Source organism: Gracilinanus agilis, chromosome 2 (genome assembly GCF_016433145.1).
Source record: "Gracilinanus agilis isolate LMUSP501 chromosome 2, AgileGrace, whole genome shotgun sequence".
Lineage (NCBI taxonomy): Eukaryota > Metazoa > Chordata > Mammalia > Didelphimorphia > Didelphidae > Gracilinanus > Gracilinanus agilis.
This window is the reverse complement of record NC_058131.1, coordinates 620,236,771-620,253,017: the sequence shown is the minus strand read 5'-3', so window position 1 is coordinate 620,253,017 and position 16,247 is coordinate 620,236,771. Positions and strand designations below refer to the sequence as shown.

The 16,247-nt window shown below is 39.4% G+C and overlaps 1 protein-coding gene across 1 annotated transcript in view; it reads left to right on the top strand.

Moving 5' to 3' along the window:
- Nucleotides 1–3,270: 3,270 nt before the first annotated feature.
- Nucleotides 3,271–16,247, top strand: part of XPNPEP1 (X-prolyl aminopeptidase 1) — a 64,414-nt gene continuing 51,437 nt past the window's right edge. Inside the window, exons 1-3 of the mRNA XM_044665564.1 lie at nt 3,271–3,472; nt 5,366–5,580; nt 12,318–12,442. Coding sequence (XP_044521499.1) covers nt 12,326–12,442 — 117 coding nt within the window. The 5' untranslated portion in view covers nt 3,271–3,472; nt 5,366–5,580; nt 12,318–12,325. The remainder of the gene's footprint in view (nt 3,473–5,365; nt 5,581–12,317; nt 12,443–16,247) is intronic.

The following is a 16,247-nucleotide window of genomic DNA, read 5'->3' as shown; positions in this document are numbered from 1 at the left end:
ATATACCACAATTTGTTCAGCCATTCCCCAATTGAAGGGCATCCCCTTGTTTTCCAGTTTTTTGCCACCACAAAAAGCACAGCTATAAATATTTTTGTACAAGTCTGTTTATCTATGATCTCTTTGGGGTACAAACCCAGCAATGGTATGGCTGGATCAAAGGGTCTTTTATTGCTCTTTGGGCATAGTTCCAAATTGCCATCCAGAATAGTTGGATCAATTCACAACTCCACCAGCAATGCATTAATGTCCCAATTTTGCCACATCCCCTCCAACGTTTATTACTCTCACCTGCTATCATTTTAACCAATCTGCTAGGTGTGAGGTGGTCCCTCAGAGTTGTTTTGATTTGCACTTCTCTAATTATAAGAGATTTAGAACACTTTCTTATGTGCTTATTGATAGTTTTGATTTCTTTATCTGAAAATTGCCTATTCATGTCCCCAAGGGAGCATTTTCGTTAGGGTACCCAAATGGGTGCCCCCCCTCTTTGTTCTCTCTCTCTCTTCCTTTTTTTACTCTCTCTTTCAACTTTTACTAATAAATAATTTTAAATTAATACATAGCCTCTAGAGATTTTTAATCATAACAAAGGGGAGGGGTCAGTATAGGAGGCTTAAGGAGAGACTAGAAAGCTTGGCATAACTGCTGCATTAGGGAAGAATGAAAGAAGGTTTGCCATATAGCAACGAGAGTTCAGGTGAGAGCAGGTAACACAAATCAATTAATATTTCCCAAAATGGCAATCAGCTTCGGGTGAGTAGAGCAGAGAGAGTGGCCAATGTGGACAATCTAGGGCTAAGATTTGGCAAAGCTTAAGCAGCAGTATGATGAGGAGACGAGGGAATCAAGAGTTGAACAGATTAACTATAAACATTTCGAAGAGAGGAAAGTTATGTAATATAGATAGGGCAATGGACTTGGAGTCAAGAAAGACCTGTGCTTAAATCCCACCTCAGATATTTAGTAGCTGTGTGATCCTGGGGAAATCATTTACTCTTTCTGTGCCTTCCTTATCTACAATATGAGGTGGTTAGACTTGATGGCCTATAAACTCTCTGCTATGATCTTATGATCCCATAAAATCAAAACACGTATGATGGATTTGAAGAGTTAGGCAAGAGCTAGAGTGATTAAAGGTCAAGATGAAGACATAGGTTTAGGAAAAATGAAGCTAAGGCAGAGATAAAATTATAGGAGGTTGTGATCAAAGATAGGAATGCTAGAGAAGTGGGTTGTAGAGATAGAATAATTATGGGTTAGGATATATGACCATTCTTGTATGTGGTGAGGTCAAGTGAAGTTTCAGGAGTTTGACAGGATGATGAACCAGGGGTGTAAGGGAAGTCGGGGAAACCATGAAGTGTTACAATGTAAATGTACATTGTGTTATTATTCACTAAAATGGCATTTGTGAAATATTCATTTGTTACTGTATACCATGTATCTCCCTCATCAAATCTCAAATATTCAATTCAGTAAGCATTAAGTGCCTACTATGTAAATCTGTTCTTGGCATTGGAGATATGAAGACAAAGTTGAAATAGTCCTTGCCTTCAAGGAGCTTTCATTCTACCAGGGAACTAGAACATGTACAGAAGTAAGTCCATATAAAGTATAGACAAAGTAACATTAAGGATAGAATATAAATAACTGGGGATTTGGTTAGGAAGGGTCTCTTGTAGGAAAGGGGAATCTCTCCTATGGTAGGAAAAAGCTAGATACTCTACAAGGTAGAGTTAGGTAGAAGAACACTCCAGATATGGAGGATTTTTTTGTTTTGTTTTGTTTTGTTTTTCAAAGAAAGTTATAGAAGCTGAAGATGTGGTGTCTTGCATGGAGAACAGTTTGGCTGGTACAAAGAAGGTGGAAAAAAGGAATAATATGAAATAAAGCTAGCTTGGTTCGTTTTCCCATGGAAGGGTATATTTGCCTCTTCAAAATCCACTCACATTTTCCTCTTAGCTCTCAGCTGCACCTGTTATGATGAAATATTAGAAAAATTCGTTCTCCCCCTCCCCGCTCTGGGTCTCATTTTGCCATCTATAAAATGAAGAGGTTGGACTAGATGGGCTTCAAAATCCCTTCCAGGGTTAACATTCTATGATCTGCCTGAAAGACATTTCAAGACTGCTTTTCCTACTGTTGGGGATTGGAGCCTTAGTTGCAGATACACAGAAGCTGAACTCTTAAGATTTTCTGGAGGTGCAAATTCTTTAGCTCTTTTTTTCCCTGTAGGTCCAAAGTTTTCATTAATTTGGAAGAAAGATTGGAACTCTGGTAATTCTCATGGGGCTCAAAAGGTTCTTCACTTTGATGTCCTATAGTAAAAAGACTTTTAGGGGACTGTAGAAAGAGCTTGGGAATGTGACTCCTAAATCTCAGCTTAGTCCCTTGCTCTGTCGCCTTGGACACATCATTCCAACTTTTTTTTTTTTTTTGAGTCACATTTTCCTCATTTGTAAAGAAATAAGAATCCTTGTTGTCTGGCATCTATATATCTTTATACACACATATGAGATATGTATACTTTCTCTGATTTCTATTTCTTTGGTTAAAAAAGAAAAAAAATCAAACCCTACCCACTGTACCTCCAGCAGTAAATACTTTGTCCCCAGGGTTCTAGTTAGGGCTGTTTTATGAATCGCAAAGGAGATAAATGTGAGCTATAGTTAGGACTGGGGCTCCATGGCTGGGGCTGTGTCCTCCAAAAGGCCCTTCCCCCAGGCCAAGGGAAGAACATGGACTAAATCATCGGGTTAAAACGAGGCTGGCCTGGAAAATCCTCTAGCGACCTACAGAGGGCCAACTCCATTATAAACACATTCCAGCGTATTCACCACCAGCGTGGGTGTATATAACAGTGACCTGGTTTCTCTTAGTCCTAGACACTGTTCCCTTTTCTCTAGCCCTCCTTTACGTCTCTGAAATCCCACCATTTCAGCTCAGCATAGGGCCTCTCCTTCTCCAGCCTCGGTAAACTCTCCTTTCCAAGCAGGAAGTAATTGAGAAGGCTTAACCGTTCATCCTTTTGTGTCCCTTTTTTTTTTTTATTTTTTTTTCTGATTTCTGCACGGGAAGGAGGGCATGCACCCAGGACCTAGGAAGGTTCTCCTTTTTTTTTTTTTTCTATTTTTTTTAAAAAGGGGGTTAGCCTCCATTTACATTGCAGAAAAGCCTGCAGACACTCGGGCAAAGCACAGCATGCAAGTTCAAGGCCGACTCTACTTAAACCTTGGGATCTAGCCCTCTGCTGGGTAATTTCGGGGTAAGGTGGACAGCCACAGGGATAAGGTTCGCTGACGTCACAGAGAGGGGGCGTGGCTATATCTTGAAAACCGGGCTAGATCCCTACGTTCCTTCCCCTCCGGCTCAGGCTCGATCAGCTGGTCTGCGCTTCCCTGACGTGGGCTGGGGCACGTCACTGCTGCATGGCCGCCTCCTCCGGAAAGCCGGCCCGGCAAGTGGAGAGGTGAGCTGAGCGAAAGGCGCTGTGGAATTCGGAGTCATCCAGCCTGGGCCACATTGGGGCATCAGGGGGTTGCGGTGCAGCGTGGTCGGGGCCAGGGAGAGAGGCGAGTGCAGCTGGCCAGGGGTGGAAGTGCAGCGTTTATACCTCCGGCCTTGCGCTGCCTGCAAGCGTGCAGCCCATTTCTCTGGGAGGCCTCCAGCAGCTTTGAACCGCCCCGCTCCTCTGGCAGACCCTTTGCAATCAGATCCTGGGCGGAATGGAGGGAAGAAAGGGCAGGCTAATTCTGGGCCAGCCTTACCTGGCCACTAGGGAGTAGGAAGTGCTCCACCCTTTACTTTGATGTAGGTCAAGTAGAAATGGGAGGGTCAGAGCAAGGAAGATTAGTTTCATTTGTGGCACCTCTCTTCTTCGTGGGGAATGCTAATCTTGCGGTTGAATCACAGAATTTACTGAAACAGAACCTTAGAATTGGAAGGAGCCTTCGAAATCATCTAGCCTAACCGTGTCACTTTACAGATGGGGAAACTGAGACAAACACTGGTGAAATGGTTTGCTCAGGGTCGCACACAGTGACATCATCATCTAGAACCTGAAACTCTTGGCTCCTCAATCCAGTGCTCTTTCTACTCTGGTAGTACAAACCCAGGCAATGAGATTGCCGACTTGAAAAGTCAGACTTGTGATGGCTTTATAAGGAAGAGCATAGAATGTTAGTGCTTAGGGGCCCAACCGCTTTGTTTTACAAAGGTAGAAACAGACCCAGAATTATGAAGTGACTTGCCTATGGTCACTCAGTGAGTGAGTAGTAGACCTCATATTAGAACTTAGGTCTCTTGATACCTATTTAGTGTACTTTAAATAGTATCACAAGTCATTTCAATCCTTTTAGGAACAGGAAGGGGATTTTCAAATTAGTGAAGTGGTAGTATAGTGTAAGGGCTCTTCCTCATTAGAATAGTTCTTAGTTTTCTCTCAGGAGGGATGGTGTTAAAGGTGAACACAGATAATAATTCTCTAACTTCTTATTCACAAAGAGAGTTTCAGGCTTCTCAAGGGAAGAGGTTTTTATTTATTTATTTTTTTTTTATTTAAGATTAGTGCTTCCTAAGGCACAAAGAGAGTAGAAGATTGGATTACAGCTCCTAAAGGCAGAAAAGCCAAAGGCCTGCATAACTCAGAAAACAGGATAATCTGCCTCCTGAATAGTGGGGTTGGTTGAACCTTCTTAGATACTTGAAGGATTTCTTGGCAACCCTAGGTTGTGAACTGTGGGTTGTTTTTAAGAGGTCATAGGGAACTTGACCAGACAAAGAAGGGATTTTGGAAACAGAATCTAATCCCTTCATTTTACAGTTAACAAAACAGGCCCAGAGAGAAGTGTTTTGGCCATAAGCAGAAAGGTGATTTTAACCCAGATTCTCTCCAGTGGTTAAAAAAAAAGTGGAAGTACTTTTTAAAAAGGTTTGCAATTCAGTTATTATGCAAAGACATTGACTTCTAACCACTGAAGTGTTTTTTTTTTTGTGTGTCATATGAGGCTTCTATTATAAAATTATATAGGCGTTGAGTTTCTCAAGTATTGGGGAGTCAGTATGGTAACAGCAGAAAGGAATCAAGACAATGGAATCTAGTTGCAATTTTGTCATTCAATAAATGTATTACCTTAGGTAAGTCACTTAACCTTTGTGGGTTATAGGTTCAATAAGCATGTTGGAGTAGATGTCTCTGAGAGCTCTGATGTGTGATTCTTACATGGTAAAAATTCATACAGTAATGATGTGGTCATTTCATTTCATTCCATTCCATTCAGTTGACATGTGAAGAGATTTGCAATCAATATCTAGAGCTATTTCCTTAAGAACTGATCTCTGGAATTCATTTATTTAATCACAGATTGATATCCAAAGGAGGAATTTTTCCTGACTCAGGGAAGAATATTTCCAGTTCAGATTGGTGCTGACACTGACTAAAGCTTCCCTTGCTTATCGTGGTCAAAGTCTGCAAAGTGCCATTTCTCTTTCTTGGGCAACAGTCTTCAAACCTGTCTACAAAGAAGAATAAGGGCAGCTGAATCAAAGGCAGAGGTACTGGTATCCAAAGAAAATCAGGTGATTATTCTAAATTTAATCAGGTATGGACCTCTTTCTGGGATTTCTGGGTTGTATTGATTAAGAAGGAATTGCGAAAGGGGAATACTCTTGATGGCCAACATGAACCCAGGAAATTTAAAAAGTTGGCCATTGGCTCCATGAACAACTGTCTGAAGTTAACAAAACAAAAATTTTTAAAGCAAATTTTGAAGGTGGAGAAGTTGGTAATTGTGTCTTATATTCCAAAGGAAATTTAGGGCATTTGGAAATTGTCTGGCTTAAAAAAAAAAAAAATTATGGAGGAGAACCAATGGACTTTAGTGCTGTTTTGACTATTTTAGAAAACCAGAATCCAGTGAACATTTAAAACTATGAAGTGGTCCTGGGTTCAAAGGTGTCTTCAGACATTCCTAGCTGTATGACCTGGGCAAGTTACTTAATCTCAATTGCCTAGCCCTTACCACTTTTCAGCCTTGGAACCAATACTTGTATGGATTCTAAGACAGAAGGTAAAGGCTTAAAAATTATGAAGTTGGTGATGTCTCCCGTACACTTTTTACAAATATTTCTGTGACATATATATGTGGGGGGTTGGGACACAATTTAGCATTTTGGGTTTCCAAATTAAGAAAGAAAGGCAAAAGAAAGAGCAACAATTTCCTTTTTCCTTGAAGACTTTCTCCAGACAGCTTTCTTAAAGGTCTGCCTGGAGAATCTTTTGGGCTATTTGCCCCATGCTCAATGGCCTTAGGTTTTTGTCCTTGAAGAAATCTTATTCTAGATTATAATTCTATGTTATAAATATATATGTTGCTTATTATAATTTTTTTATCTCTTCAATGTAGGCTGTGAGTTGTTCCTTCTATTTTCATAAAAGTGGCTTATAATAGCTTTCATGTTACTTTAATTTACTACTGATAGAAAAATCAATTAAACTGAGGTTCACTTAACCAGAGTGGAACAGCTATTAAGTATAAAAGGCTGGGTTGGGCTCAGATCCTTAAAAACAAACAAATGAAAATCCTAGATAGCAGGAGAGTGGTTAGATAGACTCTTAGGAGTGGAAAGGACCTTGAACTGAACTGCTCCATCTGCATTGGAAAGTGGAAGTAGAAACTGATGCTTATAGAGATAAAGTGACTTAGGTTCCCCCAGTTTTATTCCTAGTCCAGTAATTTTTGCATTGTATTATACTGCCTTTCAGTGATAGGGACTTGGGTAGGGGAACCAACTACTACTTTTTTAAAGGTATTAAAGTTGGGCAGGAGAGAAGGCTGTTGATACACTTGTTTCTTGTGTATCTGAATGGGTCTCTAGCTCTTAGGGTCTGGGTAACCAGCCATCCTTTCTGCTCTAGGGGCAACCCCAAGCAGGGGCTTCCTATAACATTTCTCTTCCTGTAAAAGGAATGGCTATGAGGAGGTTGAAAAGTTAAGGAATCCCATTTAAAAGGAAATTTACTTAATATAAGGTGATGTTTCAAAAGGTCATTTTCTTTTAAGGCATGACCTAAGTGGCTACCTGAACCCTAAGTTATATTTTGGATTTATCTTTTTTTTTTTTTTTTTTTTTTTTTTTGGTATTGGGCCTTTCCACTTTTATACATTTGTCTTATTTCTTAACAATAACAGAATCTTTTTGAGAACGTGGGCAGATAGTATAGGAATCCATCCCTTCCACATCTTGACTCTCTCCATTGTGGTTTCGAGATATATATATATGATACATGTGAAATTTAATGGAAAATTTTTGGGAGTTTTGCAGAAGCTGTAGACAATATGCAAAGGCGAGCACATGACCTAGAAAAAGTTTAGAAATTCAGAAATGGGGGGTAGCTGGGTAGATCAGTGGATTGAGAGCCAGGCCTAGAGATGAGAGGTCCTGGGTTCAAATCTGGCCTCAGATACTTACTAGCTGTGGGACCCTGGGCAAGTCACTTAAGCCCCCTTGCTTAGCCCTTACCACTCTTCTGCCTTGGAACCAATACATAGTATTGATTCTAAGGTGGAAGGTAAGGGTTTTTAAAAAAAATTCAGAAGTGCATAACTTGTATGTATAGTATTGTCTAATATCAACAGTTCATTTTTAATACCATAAATGTATACAACTTCTTTTTAAAAGTTAAAATAAGTAAAAAGTTAAAGTTTTCGAAAGGAACGTAAAAGCTAACAGAGATATACAAAGTCTAGAAATGTTAACATTGACTTACATGTAGCCTATAACCAAATACTTAATCCTAATTTTACAATAGGGTACTGTAAATATCCCATAAAAGAAAAAAGAAAAATCGCAGACTTCTTCTCTGGAATGAAGGGAGAACCAAAAATATTTTACATGAATTTTCCAGATCATGGGGGCTTCTGTGCTCCTAACCTTGGCAATGTGGAAAGGCTACTTTATTTAAAAAATGCAACAAAGGTAGCTTCAACATGAATCTTCTCCTTTAAGTAAGAGTCTGTGTCTAATTTGCTATCTTTGCTCTGAAAAGATACAGGGTTCTGGTTTTCTGATTGGATCTTTTCCTGGGCAGGCAGGGGCTAATTTTTAGCTGCTATTGGAAATGACCAGACTGAGAAGATGAGAGAGACTCACTCTTCTATTTAACCAGAAGTCTACTTTCTTTCATTCTGGCCCAACTGTACAAAGGTCCTTGGCCTTAGAAACAGTATCCAAGGCTACTAGGCTCCACCCTACCTTTATCTTCACTAGAAATAATGTAGCATACACTGAAACCGGGCTGGAGTACTTTGTGTTCTTGATCACAACCTGAGATTTCTTTTCCCTTAGCCTAGCTTTTCAATCATTTAATCTGCAAGCATTTATTAAGACCTTCTGCATATTAACACTGTGTTATGCCTTGGAAATACAGAAACAGAGACTATTGAGCCAGGCCTTACTCTCAGGGAGCTTTGATTTATATTCTCATGGGGGAAATAACATGCTATATATAAAAATATATATAAATATATACAAACTAAATACAAGGTGATTTTGGTGAGGGAGATTACTAGCATCTGCAAGGATCGGAAAGAGCTTCATGTAGACTAGAATTTTTTTTTTTTAAATAATCTTACAGTTTGTCTCAGAATCAATACTAAGGCAGAAGATTGGTAAGGGTTAAGCAATTGGGGCTAAGTAACTTGCCTGGGGTCACACAGCTAGGAAGTATCTGAGGCTACGTTTGAACCCAGGTCCTTCTGACTCCAGGCCTGGCACTCTAATCCACACAGAGCCTTCTGACTCCAGGCTGCTCCAAACAGAGATTCTTCATAAGGGTCCACGGACCCTTAGATGATCGAGGAATTCAGATGGGGAAAATTGCCATCTTTTTAATTATTATTATTATTTTTACCAATACATGTGATAAATTTCCACAAAAGTTTTCCAAAGTCATGTATTCTAAATTGTCTTCCTTCTTCCTCCCTCCCCACTCCTAGAGCTGGCAAACTATTCAATCTGGGTTATACATGTATTATCACACAAAAAGTATTTTCCCATTATTCACTTTTATAAAAAAATGACATCTTTATATTTACCTCTAACTGAAATTTAGTGGTTTTTTTTTAGTAATGAATTAAACTTTATTCTGAGAAGTGGATTATAGACGTCATCAGATTACTTATAAGGGTCTATGATGCAAAAGAGGAAAAAATGCAAAAGAATAAGAACCACTAATGTATAAGATGATGCAGGGGGTATGTGAATGTGAAAATCCCATTCCCCTTATGATTCTGTAATATTTTATGTTTTCTATAATTCTGTAATACTTTCTAGCTATCTGTTCTGATATTCCCCCTCTTTCCCTCCCCTCCCCCGTTCCCCATGATTTAAACTTCTTACTAAACTGATTAAACTGTATACCCTTCTCATTTGCTTTATTATGATCCTGTGCTTTCCCTACAATAGGCCAAGGGCCTGGGGCCAATCCACAGGTTACTGCCTTGTAAACTAACTATTCAGAACAACTTATCTTTATGCTGTCCTCTGCTGAAACATCATGACATACAGAACATTCATGCTAAAGGACTTGCATCAATGGCATGACTGGCCGTGGTAAGGGATCAAGGTACAGGATCAAAACACACTGGTCAACTTACTTTAATCAGATGATATTATACTACTGACATCACCTCTGTTAAAAATACTCTATAAGGGATCTGCTCTCAAGGCTAGTGGTCTTCACTTGCTAACTGGTGTCTGGCTTTATTGTGAGACCAGCCCTCTCTCAATGAATCTATTTCTGTTCAACTTGGAGACTTTGTTTTATTTTTGGTGTCTCAGCTAATAAATTTAAGCCACAGTTGAATCTTGAAGAAAACTAGGGATTCCAAGAGGTAGACATGAGGAGAAGGTGCATTTTAGGTATGAAAGACAATCAATGTAAAGGCACTGAGATGAAAAATGGAATGCTGTGAATGAGGGACTATAAGGATAATTTAACTGGACTGTTGAATGCATGAAGCAGAGTAATAAAGCAGGGAAAGTAATCAGGAGTCAGACAGTGAAGAGCCAAGTCAAAATGCATTGTTATCATTAATAATAATAACTAACATTTATGTGATTCTTGCTATGCATGAGGCACTATGCTAAGCACTTTATAATTATTATCTTATTCTGTCTTTACAATAGCCTAGGAGGTAGGTGCTTTTATTATACTCATTTTACAAATGAGGAAGACTTGGGCAAGCAGAGCCCAGGGTCACACAACTATCAAGAAGTCAGGACTTACTCTCTCCAAGCCCAGTACTCTGTCTATTATGACCCCCTAACTGTGGCATTTACTAGGTTTTAAGATTCTGCTAAGCCCTGGGAATACAAATAAAAGCAGAAAGCAATACTGGTTCCTGCCCTTTGGAAACTTACTTCTAATGGGGGAAAACAAACACATAAAAGGAATTTAGAGGCGGGTATAGGAAGGAATTAAGAGAGTCACGTGGGCTGCCTGGAAAGGAATGAAGAAGGACATGGATGGTCTAAATATCTTCCTTAAAATGGAGGTTCTAGAAGGAACTCGCTAATTAGAGGGGCCAAGGTCACTTAATATGTAAAGTCCAGAACTGGAATAGGCTTTCAGGGAGGAGGAGAGGTTTCTGGGGCAGTACTAATAAAGTCTGGGGGAAGAGTTAGGAGCAGTGCCTATAAAGAATGGAATAAAGGGCTTTAATATATCAAGGGATGTCATGTCTATTCCTACACGTCACAGAGAGACAATGGAGTTTGAGTGAGCTAAGAAAATCATTTTGGCAACTGTGTAGAAGATGACTTCTAGTGAGGAAGAGACTTGAGTTCAGGGAGACCAATTCAGGCTACTGTAATAGTCCAGATGAGAGGTGATAAAGGCCTGGTCTAGGATGGTGGCTGTACATGGAGAGGTGACAGATCCAAGAATAGTTGCAAAGGGGGAAATAAAAATTGACTGGATATGGGAAAGTGAAGGCAAGTGAGCAATTGAGAATGATATTGAGAAACTGGAGACCTTAAAAAAGGGTGTTGGGGTCTTTGATTGAAATAGGGAAGACTGGAAGGGGCAAGTTTGGTGTAAAATAAGTGAGCTCTGTTTTAGACACATCAAGTTTGAGATCCCTGTGAGATGTTCAGTTTGAAGTGTTCATTAGGCAGTTGGTAAACTAGGGCTTGAGTCTGGGAGCTGAATGTGTAGATCTGGGAGTACTCTGCATAGAGATGATGAACCCGTGGCAGCTGATGAGACCATTGTAGAGAGAGAAGAAAAGCAAGTGTAGGACAGAGCCTTGGAGTCTTATCCCGTTAGTGGCCAAGATTGGTCTGATTACTTGGGTAAGAAGACTGATCAAAGGAGGAGAACAGTGTTGGGACAACCTAGAAAGGAGAGAGTATCCAGGAGGAGAGAGTGGCTTTTGCTCATATAGTTTTTTTCCCCATGGAATGCTGCCCCTCCCCCCAACTCCTAATCTCTGTTTGTTGAAATCATACCAGTCCTTAAGGCCCAGCTCAGATATTACCTTTGGATAGCTTTCTTTGATCTTCTTCCCAGCCAATCTCTTCTTCCAAGAGCCTGTATAGTACATATAGTTCACTGTCCCCATGTTTCATAAGACTGTTATTTGTCTAACACCTTTAATGTAAGCTCCTGAGGTCAGGGATCATATCTAACTTAAATTTGTATTGACTGTAATGCTTGGTTCAGTGACTTGTACATTGGAGGTACCCAATAAATATTTGTTGAATGAAGTGGCCCATTTAGAATTTTGACATTCCTAGCTCACCCTCTTTAATACACACCAAGATTAAATGTAACTAACTTTGATATACATACTAAAACCATAGAATTTTAGACTGTCTAGTTCATCTGGTCTGATGCCCTCATTTCATTAATGAGGAAAATTGAGGTCCAGAGAAGGTAAGATAACTTGTCTCAGGGTCACACAGCTAGTTAGTGGCAGTTGGGAGCAGAACCCAAGTCTCCTGACTCTCCAGTCCAAAGGAATAGTTTACAGTTGGGCAGTATTAAAATGAATATTATGGATTAAACTTTTCAGTACCTACTAGATGTCCTTCTGACTGGCTGAGGAGATTCTAGGTTATATTTGCAGTTGGTATGTCAAAGAGGGGAGGGGACATAGGGGAGGTCACATGGTATGTAGATATATTATATGTAGATATATATAGAGAAAGAACCGAGTGATGTTAGTTTTCATTAGGGCTTATTCAAAACTAGTCATTGGATGTATGTGGGACAATCTGGTTTTGAAATATCCTGTCTTATGTTCTTCTAGACAACAGAATGGTTCCAAAGGTGACTTCTGAGTTGCTGCGGCAGTTGAGACAGGCCATGAAGAACACTGAGTATGTGACTGAACCGATCCAAGCTTACATAATCCCATCGGGTGATGCTCACCAGGTACAGGGTGGAATTTGGCTAATGGCAGAACTCTTTTCCTTTTACCAATTTTCACTTTCTTTCCACCTGTCTAATGGGATGTCTCCTCTTTGGGTGGGTTTTCCAGTCTTCAGTCCTACCAGAGTACCTTCTATATATACAGTGTGATTACCTGGTACCCAGAAAAGTACCCTGTATTTCAGTTTATGCTCAATAAATACGTGAAGCCCAATTGGGCTTCTTTTTGACCAATGTCATCCATTTGTGAGTTAGTATTTGCATATTGCTTTGTACTATTAGGTTGCTTTTTTTTAGATGTGTGTGCGTTAGGTATCTCTAGCTAAACTGGGAACTCCTTGAGGGTCTTAGATTTGTTTTGGCCACAGAACTGAGCCTAATGCTGGTTATTACATGAATTTGATTACATTGCTGGCTGGTTCAAGATGATACTGGGCAAAATTGTGAAATTTGGCAAGAGTTTAGGATGCCACTTAAAGTATGCTCTGCATCTGTTAAATCCAGTTTTCTCTTAAGATGTAAGTGCTTTGAGGCCAGAGAGTGTTTTGTATTTCTTATTATACCCTTAGCATCTCATTCAGTTCTTTGAATGCAATAGATAAGAAATAATATATATTTATACAATACCTTCAAATTTCAGAGTCATTTTCACAATGACTTTATGATTATCTCCATTTTGGATATAGGGAAACTGAGGCTTCCTAAGATTATATGACATGCTTATTACGTAGGTGATAAAGAACAAGTGTGCAGGTTTGAACTCCTGGTTGCCAACATAATTGTACATCCACACCATGTTATCCTTTCCATTCATATTGTCTTGAATCAGACTAAGCTAGCTACTGTGAAATTAGAAAAAAAAATGGATATGAATTGAATTGACTTGTTCACAGGGAAAAGCCCTTTTATTAGTTAATAACTAGATTCTCTTCTAGGCTCTCTGTACCCTCTCACATCTATTTGAATGTGAATTTTAGACATTATCTTTTTTCTCTTTCCCTAGAGGTATTTATGCCTTTTCTCTAATTTTGTCATAGCTGCCTGCAGCCACAAATTAATATATTCATGGGTGGACACCTGAGAAGGGAACTTAGAAACCAAGGAAAAACGAGTGAAGGGGACATAGAAAGAGAGGGAAAGCAATAAAGGAAGAAAGACTCAGAGACGAATGGTTCAACAACATGGGCTCCAGCGTGCATGCTCCTCTGACAGTGGAACAGAGAGAGAGAGAGCTATGCGTGTCCCCATTCTTTTATTGGAGAATCAAGGAATGGGAAGTAGTTAATGATCATATGACATGGCATATAATTTGACATTGGCTCAATTGACAACACAAGATCAAAGAGGAGAGGCTGATCAAACATGTGACCTGCTAGGGAATCTGGTCTGTCAAGGCAGGAGCTAGGACCCTGTAGCAGCTAATGTCCTGCCCAGGAATTCTCCTCACCTTGGGGCTGTAGGTTTGGAGAATGGTCAGAATTAATAGAGTACCAATTAAATACAATGATCAAGAAATAATATAACCATGAGTCTGGTACAAGAACACATAGGTTACAATATTAATACATCAATAATACTTTCAAGATTAGAATATACCTGGGATGCCACATTTGTCATGATAAGTCATGTATTTTTGTGTGCCTGAAATCACACTCTAGTTAGCTAGCCTTGGGCAGCTTCTTAGAGTTTGCTTTGTGGTGATGTGGGGAGGAAGGTATAAAAGACAGAAGAGACCCAGCTTATATGGCCCTCTGTGGGGAAATCTTGAATGCAGAAAATACTGATGTCATTTTTAAAGAGCTTATCTGCATCAATTTTAGCCACTTCAATTCAGCATACATGACCAAGTATCTACTCTGAGACATTATATGGCTTGCTGAAAGATAGACAGGTAAAGATAGTTCTAGCCCTCAGTGAGCTTGTATGTGGTAGAGGAGATGCAGTGAAGACACAGATCACTATAGTACCAGATTGTTAGGTGGCACAGTGGATAGAGTGCTAGGCCTGGAATCAGGATGGGGCCTCAAACACTCACTAGCTGTGTGATCCTGGGCAAGTCACTTAACCCTGTTTGCCTTAGTTTCTTCATCTGTAAAATGAGCTAGAAAAGGAAACGGTAAACCTCTTTAATATCTTTTCCAAGAAAACCCCAAATGGGGTCACAAAGAGTCAAATACAACTGACCACTACCAATAACAACATAGTACTGGGCAGAATGGATGAAGGGCACCAAAGGGGTATAAATAATGTGACTTCAGAGGAGAGAGATTTCTTGTGAGGGCTCTGGAGAGATTTCATGAAGTTGTATTTAAAATGGTCCTCAAAGGATGGGCAGAATTTCAAAGGCAGGTACAGGTGGGAAGGGCACTCTAGGCAGAGTTCGAACAGCATGGGACAATTTCAAGAAGCAGTGGTAATAATTTAGTTAGACAGTGGTATACGATACACATGAAGGGGAATTATTGAGCTAAGAGTATAAACATAGATTGAAACCATATTTTGGAAAAATCTTGAATGCCAGCCTTAAGTGCCTAATGTTAGCTTGTGGTGGTCTAGTTAGGATTTGTAGTTAACGGGACCCTAGAAATAGTTAAGGGACCAGAAAATATAACTTCCTTACCTAGAGGAATTATTAAAGCACTGTCACTTTTTTTTTTCTTTTCCACTGTCACTTTCAAAGAGGGCTATTCCTTCCCTGCCTGCCCTTAAAAAAAAGTGTAATGAAATATTCCCAAAATGTATTTCAAAGTGTTAGGAAAAAAGTGGGTTACCCATCATTGGAGATCTTTAAGCAAAAGCTGGGTGGTTATTTCTTTTTTTTTTTCTCCTCTCCAAATTTATTTTTAACATTCTTAGTAGTGGGTTACCCTCCATTGAAGGTCTTCACGCAAAAGCTGAATGGCTATTTCTCCCCCTACCCCTCCAAATTTATTTATTTATTTTTAACATTCTTTTCTTTTCAAATTTTGAGTTCCAAATTTTGTCTCCCTCCCCCATTCAATGAGAAGGCAAACAATATGATATCAATTATACATATGAAATCATGCCAGACATTTCCATGTTAGTCATTTTGCAAAAACAGGCAAGAAAAATAAAGTGAGAAAATTATACTTCAGTTTGTATTCATAGTTCATCAGTTCTGTCTCTGGAAGTGGATAGCATTTTTTCATCATGAGTCCTTTGGATTTGTTTTGGATTGCTGTATTGATCAGAGTAGCCAAGTCTTTCACAGTTGATCATTGTTACAACATCGCACACAATGATTTTTATATTCCCATTTCACTTTGCATCAGTTCATGGTCTTGGCATTTCCTATGGCATAGTGGTAGGGCATCACAGTCATATACCACAACTTGTTCAGTCATTTCTCAAATGATAAGCATCCTTTCGATTTCCTTCTTTGCCACCATGAAAAAAGAGCTGCTATCAATATTTTTGTACATAGAAGGCCTTTTCCTTTTATCTCTTTTCCCTCTATTATCAATAGAGGAAAAAAGCATGGAGACTATTGCAGGGAACTGATCCCTTTTCTACTTTGGCAGGAGTGTTGAGTGTGTCGTAGAGATTAGTGTGGGATTTATATATTTGGGATACAGGTCTACTGCTGGTATCACTGAATCAAAGGGTTTTATAGCCCTTTGTGCCTAGTTCCATGTTGCTCTCCAGAATGATTTAATACACTACTTCACCAACATGTCATTCGTGTACCTGTTTATTACTCATTTCCTTCAACATTTGTCATTTCTGAGTGTTGTGAGGTGATACCTCAGAGAGGATGGCTATTTTTTTGAATTTGCTAAATATGGGT